This window comes from Sinocyclocheilus grahami, unplaced genomic scaffold (assembly GCF_001515645.1).
Source record: "Sinocyclocheilus grahami isolate Dianchi unplaced genomic scaffold, SAMN03320097.WGS_v1.1 scaffold596.1, whole genome shotgun sequence".
NCBI classification, from domain to species: domain Eukaryota; kingdom Metazoa; phylum Chordata; class Actinopteri; order Cypriniformes; family Cyprinidae; genus Sinocyclocheilus; species Sinocyclocheilus grahami.
The window spans coordinates 208,268-215,319 of NW_015505775.1; the positions used below are offsets into that span (position 1 = coordinate 208,268).

At 35.9% G+C, this 7,052-nt stretch overlaps 1 protein-coding gene across 2 annotated transcripts; it reads right to left on the reverse strand.

Annotated features, from left to right (window-relative positions):
- Positions 1-1,390: 1,390 nt before the first annotated feature.
- LOC107557279 (cysteine and glycine-rich protein 3-like) lies at positions 1,391-5,673 on the reverse strand. 2 transcript variants are annotated; one of them, XM_016240642.1, is made up of 6 exons: positions 5,484-5,673; positions 4,030-4,185; positions 2,847-2,851; positions 2,338-2,462; positions 2,011-2,104; positions 1,391-1,533 (listed from the first exon to the last, which is right to left on the reverse strand). In XM_016240642.1, the coding sequence occupies exons 1-6, from the start codon at positions 5,639-5,641 to the stop codon at positions 1,460-1,462; spliced, it is 612 nt and encodes a 203-aa protein (XP_016096128.1). In that variant the 5' UTR covers positions 5,642-5,673; the 3' UTR covers positions 1,391-1,459. The 2 variants fall into 2 exon arrangements, with proteins under 2 accessions (XP_016096128.1, XP_016096127.1); XM_016240641.1 differs by lacking the exon at positions 2,847-2,851 and having other exon boundaries at positions 2,338-2,470.
- Between the last annotated feature and the right edge of the window lie 1,379 nt (positions 5,674-7,052).

Below are 7,052 nucleotides of genomic sequence, written 5' to 3' on the forward strand. Positions count from 1 at the left end.
CTTACAGCTTAAGTTGTACATAAGGATGAATACATGTTTATAAGCACACTGATATATTTTGAGCAGAAATATTTTGTAAGGTACGGTAAGATCACGCTTTGGTTTTTACTCCAAGTCCTTTTACAGGAAGTGACCACTATATGTATGCTCTTTGTGAAAAGATTTGTAAATCATTTTATACAAAACAAATGCAAATTTAGAGAAATTTTGATGAGTCAAAACGCATCTGAAGTGACTTCACGCTACGATCAGATGCATTACAACCGCAACATTTATAGCATTATACGTGCAAGACGAATCATATCATTTAATATATTTTATTAGCTATTAGTATCATGTTACCTTTAATCAGTAATGTTTTCAAAGGCAGTTGATCTTTTATTTATGCCTTTAATAACCACTGTGTAGTACAGGGGCTGTGCCTGATAGCATCAGCTCGCTCTTTACTGCAGTTCTCAATTCTGTTCATTATACTTTATTACGCAGTATGTCATAATAAGGGGAAAATGCTGTTCTTGAATCCTACTGTGCTTTGGAATAAATCAGACCACTTTTGTAATTTGCTGGTCAGAGTGTTTCTCCAGGTAAAGGTATATTTGTTGCTGATCTAACAACAACAAAACATTATTGAGTAACTTACATTACAGCCACTATTAGCTAATAGCTAGTAGTGAAGGAGTTTTGGAGATATATATATAAATATGTATATAAAAAGTATAAATATATAGTTTTTGAAATAAATCTCTTATGCTTATTAGTGTTGCAACTTGATAAAAAAAATACAGCAAAAACTGAATTATTGTTAAATATTATTTTGATTTATAATAAATGTTTTCTATTTTATTAATTTTGTAATATAATGTATTCCTGTGAGGCAAAACGGAATTTTCAGCATCATTACACAAGTCTTCAGTGTCACATGATACTTCAGAAATCCTTCTAATATGCTGATTTTATACGTTTATTTTCCTAGTAACTAATCATCTTTGAATCAATGTTGAATGACACGTCTTTTATCCTTTATTTACTCTTTATTTTTGTTTTTATGCTGTGACATATGATATACAGTTACAGTAGATAGGATTCTTATTATTGTAATACATTTGTTTTATGCAGCATAGCATCAATTTAAGATTAAGTTTAAAGCTGAAGTGTGTGCATTTTTTAAATCTTAAAATACCCCTGTTCCAACTTAACATGAAGGGATAAGATCATTTCCGACCGGAAACGAACAATGAAATTTCTACCTATTAGATCGTGTGTTATCAACGTCTACACCTACCCTAACCCTAAACCTACCCATTACAATAATGAAAAAATAGTCATTATTGTTGTACATTGTGACAAAATTACGCTATATTGATGTGCGCATGCCCAGTAGCGCCATGCGTATCCCTTCTAGCCTTAACCGATGTTGTGTGCAGTGAAAAAGCAGCTGCATTGGGTTGGACTAAACTTGTCAATCATTCTCCTCGACCACACCCAGATTCCCCAGGCCACACCCCTTTGGACCGAAGTTTTTGGCATAGCCAACTGGGGAAAAAATACATAAAAAAGAGAAATCTGTTGGTAAATCTTAGTTCTGAATAATAAAATACGTCATGGTTAATATTAAATTACTCTCAGGATATAAGGTATGATAAAAGACTGGGACGATACCATCTAGAGGTAAATAAGGTACAAAGATGTAACTTTTAGATTTTGTACCCTAGAATACCAACCCAGTGACAGCGTTGTACCTTTTTTTTCTGAGAATGTAGTGTTCAGCAATATTTTACACACGGTGTTATTTTTTTATTTTAATTTTTAATGCAAATTTCTATGGAAGCCCATTTCTGCCATGGAACAAACATAAAAATGGTACTTGCAACCTTTTTGTTCTCAGAATTGCGAGAGATAATTGCACAATTGTGAGAAATAAACTCAAAACAGAGTATCTATTGATTGGTTAAGTGATATTAATGAGATTGAGCTGGCAGAGATCTTGCGGTCTCATTTGATGGATTGTACCTTTACAATAGAGCTCTCCATCTTTATCCGTCACCGTGGTGGATTCCAGGCTCTTCCCACACAATAAACAGCGGAAGCAGGTTTTGTGCCAGGGCTGTTGGATCAGAACCAGTCACAGTCTGATAAATTACTACGGTGAAATGTGCTTTACACAGCGCTGACCTGTGACAGCAGCATATTGCAGAAGTGCTGAGAAGGGAACACGTTCTCAAAATATGCTTATTTCAGTTTGAATGGTTTAATATTAATATATTTCATATTATATCAGAGTATAATGTATCAAAACTCTGAGTCAGCTTCTTGCTTTAATTTTAGCTGTAGTTTTACCTTTCCAGCGCCCATTACTTTCTCTGCTGCATAAACTGCTTTAGAGCAGCGAGGACAGCGATCTGTACTCCCAAACTTCTGTGCAAACCTGTTTGGGTTTGAGTTAGCAGATGCAGGATGGGGAGCTTTGGGCCTTAACATAAAAACATATGCATAAGAATCACAAAAACACAATAACTCTTCTTCTAAATGCTATTAATTAAAGTGGTACTCTATCTTTAAAGGAATTGTTCACTCAAAAATAAAAACTTGCTCAAATGTACTCACCCTCAGGCCATCCAAGATGTCGATGAGTTTCTTCATGAGAACAGATTTGAAGAAATTTAGAATTACATCACTTGATCGCCAATGGATCCTCTGTAGTGAATGGGTGCCGTTAGAACAGCTGAGTCCAAACAGCTGATAAAAGCATCACAATTATCCACAAGCAATCCACACGACAATGTTTGTAAGAAAGAAATCCATCTTTTAGGCTTTTTAACTTTAAACCATGCTTCTGGCTAAAATACAAGTCCTCTATACATATTGCTTTTTCCAATTAAAAAGTCATCTAATCTGAATCGGGAGAGAAATATCCACAGATCAAGCACTGTTTACAAGCAAAAGGAGTCCAAAACAGTTCTAATCACGTTATTATGTATTACTGACAGAAATAAAGTTAAAACACCTTTCTGATTTTTTTAATATATATATTATAACAAACAGCTTTTCACTTCATAAGACGTTAATTAATGGACTGGAGTCATGTGGATTATCGTGGTTTTTATCAGCTGTTTAGGCTCTCATTCTGACGGCACCCATTCACTGCAGAGAGGGTCCATTGGTGAGCAAGTGATGTAATGCTAAATTTCTCCAAATCTGTTCTGATGAAGAAACAAACTCCTCTACAACTTGGATGGTCTGAGGGTGAGTAGATTTTCAGCAAATTTACATTTTTAGGTGAACTGTTCCTTTAAGAATATATTTTAAAGGGGTCATATGATGCAATTAAAATTTTTCCTTTCTCTTTGAAGTGTTACAAGCTCTTGGTGCATAAAGAAGATCTGTAGAGTTGCAAAGACTAAAGTCTCAAATCCAAAGAGATATTCTTTATAAAAGTTAAGAGTCAGCCACAGCCACACCTACGGCTCGTTCTAACACGCCCCCACATATCTACCTCACTATGTGGGAAGATTTGCATAACGCCGCCCAAATGTTCACGCAAAGAAAGAAGGCGTACTTCTTGCTGTAGTATTGTTGTTGCTGCCGCCATGTCATGAAGGCGCTGTGTTTCGTTGTGAAAATGAAACTACTTTGTCATTCTTGGCATTCCAAAAGAGGACGATATCCGCTTCGTCATGCCTGGAGCTGATCCGTGCTGGTTGCTGAGGAAATACATCAACTTCGCGCTGTGGATCGCCGGATCGGCTTTCACCGTGGACGAAGCGGAATCCAGCCCGCGGTCGTCACATCAAGTCCGCCGGCCGCTGCTCACTCAATCCTCCGGATCGGCTTTCACCGTGGACGAAGCGGAGTCCAGCCCGGGGTCGTCACATCAAGTCCGCCGGCCACTGCTCACTCAAGCCTGGTAAAAATCGACGCGTTTCAGAAAGGCGGGGCATAGAGGAGAAACAATAATGTACAGTATGTGGAAAATAATGTGTTTTTTTAGCAACGTCATATGACCCCTTTAAAGATATTTCCATGACATACTCTTGAGGCTGAAGTTCTTCATTATTGACGGGGTCAGAACTCAATGCTCCGGCGCCCTGACCGTACCCGTAACCTTTTGGACCATATTTCTTGCCGTAGCAGGATTTGCAGTAAATTTCAGACTCATGTGCTGCAACTGTAGTGCTGTCCAAACCACTAGAGAACAGAAAGACAACCGTTTTAAAATATGACTAAAGACACATAAAATATAAAAATAAATATTTATTATTGAAAACATTTGTACTGTTTGGATGCATTTTGTTTTTTTTAGCATTCTGAGATGAATAGAAAGTTCAAAAGAACAGCATTTATTTGAAATAGAAATATTTTTGCAACACAAAACCTCTTGTTGAAGCTGTTGCGAGAGCCGGAGTGTAAAGTTGGAGCGTGGTCTCGCGGCTCCTACAGAGGGCTGTCTGCGTTCGTCAGCTGTAGGGTTGCCAGGTTTTCACAACAAAACCCACCCATTTGCTACTCAAAACTAGCCCAATCGGATTTTGAGGGGGTCTCCCCATTAAAAATCACGTTCGGGGGTAAAATACACGTTTTTGGTGGGGTTCCCCTGGAAAAATTCGCACTCCAGGGGTTAAATATCACGTTATCAGGGTCGCTTTAACCCGCGGACATGAAAAACAACCCGCAGCAACAGTGATAAAGTAGCCCAGATCCAAGGGAAAACTGTGGACTTGGCAACACTGGTCAGCTGCTGCACTTTCAGCCAGGACGGCTCAAGAGGCTCATGGGAGCTTGCCTTTGTGTCTAATTTTGGGCTGGATGAACAAGAGGCTCTGGGAGACCAAAGCATCCGCAGCAGATGAAACAGGCCCTTGAATGGTGGCGAACTGCAGGGGTGTTTGTGTTACCAGTCTCAGACTGACTATCACCACCCTTTCTGGCACGACTCAAGCCTTTAAGAGTTAATGCTGCGCCTTTACTTGAAAAAAAAAATGCAATAATTTTTAAAATTAAAAACAAGACAACATTTCTAATTTTCATTAGTTTAAGTTCTAAAACAACTCAATTAAAACAACAACTAATTTAAGACATAATTTGGGGAAAAGACAAAAACACGACAAAATTACTAAAACTAACTCAAAATGAAAACAAAATACAAAAATTAAATCCAATTCAAAATATTAACAAAAATTAAATGGTGAAATTAAAATAACACTCCTGGAGCTTATTGCTCCATCTTAAAATACTGATTGAACAAAACATTTGATAGTTGAATACAAAACTTAATTAAAGGTACATATGTTTGGCAAACATACTAATGGGCCCAAGGGCCAAAGGGTGCACGTGTTTGTATGTTTTATCAACTTATTTTTATTTATTTGTTTAATTTAGTATTTTGCTCTTCTTCATCCCACTGGTTTTTCCGTGTTTATATATGGGGGTTTTTTTGTAGCTAAAACTGCTCTATTCAAGAATGGTAAGAGTACCATTAAGTTTACTAATGTTTTGTGGACTTACTGCAGATGAAGCAGGTTTTGTGGAAGCTCCGGCTATTGCACTGGATCTCCTCAGCATGGTAAACCGTCTTCTCACAGGCCGCACACTTGGCTCCTCCACCCCAATTTGGCATCTTCGGCTCTGGCAAATGCTCTGACATTCACAAGGATGGGAAAAGAGACGATTAATGCAAAACTGCCAACAACTAGAAAGAATGAGTGTTAAAAACATTAAGCTAACACAGTTCAAATCTTTACCATTTGTTAAACACTGACAAAATCTTCATTGGTATGTGACAGGTCAAATATAAAAATAGATGTATCCTATCTCAAAGTAATATGGCTCTTTCTATCTCATTTCTGTGAGCAGCAGAATATCACCTCACTAGTGTGGAATGCAATGATAACGGTCCAGAAATAGAACTTTTGTTAGTGCCACTGCCAGCTTACAAGAAATGACTGCTTTGTAGTGTGACTAAAAGACTACAATTCTGTAAAATCTGTTTGAATATTTACATTACCATTAGTGCTGTCAAACGATTAATCGCATCCAAAATAAACGTTTTTGTTTGCATAATATATGTGTGTGTTGTGTATATTTATGTATATAAAAATACACATACATACAGTATATATTTTGAAAATATTTACGTCTATATTTATATACATAATTTATATTATAAATAAATTTAATATATAAACAACATTTTTCTGAAATACATATATGCACGTGTGTGTATTTATATATACATAAATATACACAGTACACATATATTATGCAAACAAATACATTTATTTTGGATGCGATTAATCGCTTGACAGCACTACTTACCATTCATTTGGGTTTTAAATGTTTTTGAAAGAAGTCTCTTATGTTCACCAAGAATGAAACAAATACATTTATTTTGGATGCGATTAATCGCGATTAATCGCTTGACAGCACTACTTACCATTCATTTGGGTTTTAAATGTTTTTGAAAGAAGTCTCTTATGTTCACCAAGGATACATTTATTTGATGCAGTAAAAACAGTAATATTGTGAAATATTATTACAATTTAAAATAACTGTTATATTTGAATATACGTATATTTTAAAATGTAATTTATTCCTGCGATACAAAGCTGAATTTTCAGCATCATTACTCCAGTCTTCAGTGTCACATGAATCTTCAGAAATCATTCTAATGCTGATTTGCTGCTCAAGAAACATCTGAAAGCAGTTGGGCTACTTAATATTTTTGTGGAAACCAAGATAGAGTTTTACATAATTCTTTGATGAATAGAAAGCGTCCTTTTTGAATGATAGTAATTTCTTTCAAATAACAAAATCCCATACTTTTGAATGGGAGTGTGACTTTATTAATCTCATAATGATATTCTCTTTACACATATTCTACTTTGTAAGAAGGAAAGGTTTAGTAATGTCACGACTATTGAATCAATATCAATTAATAACTCTTTCACATAATGGACAATATCATTAACTTTCATTAAAGAGTCATTAAGAGCTTATATGTAACATGCTCATATAATGTACATTAAAATGTAAATATATTTGTTACATGATCTGTC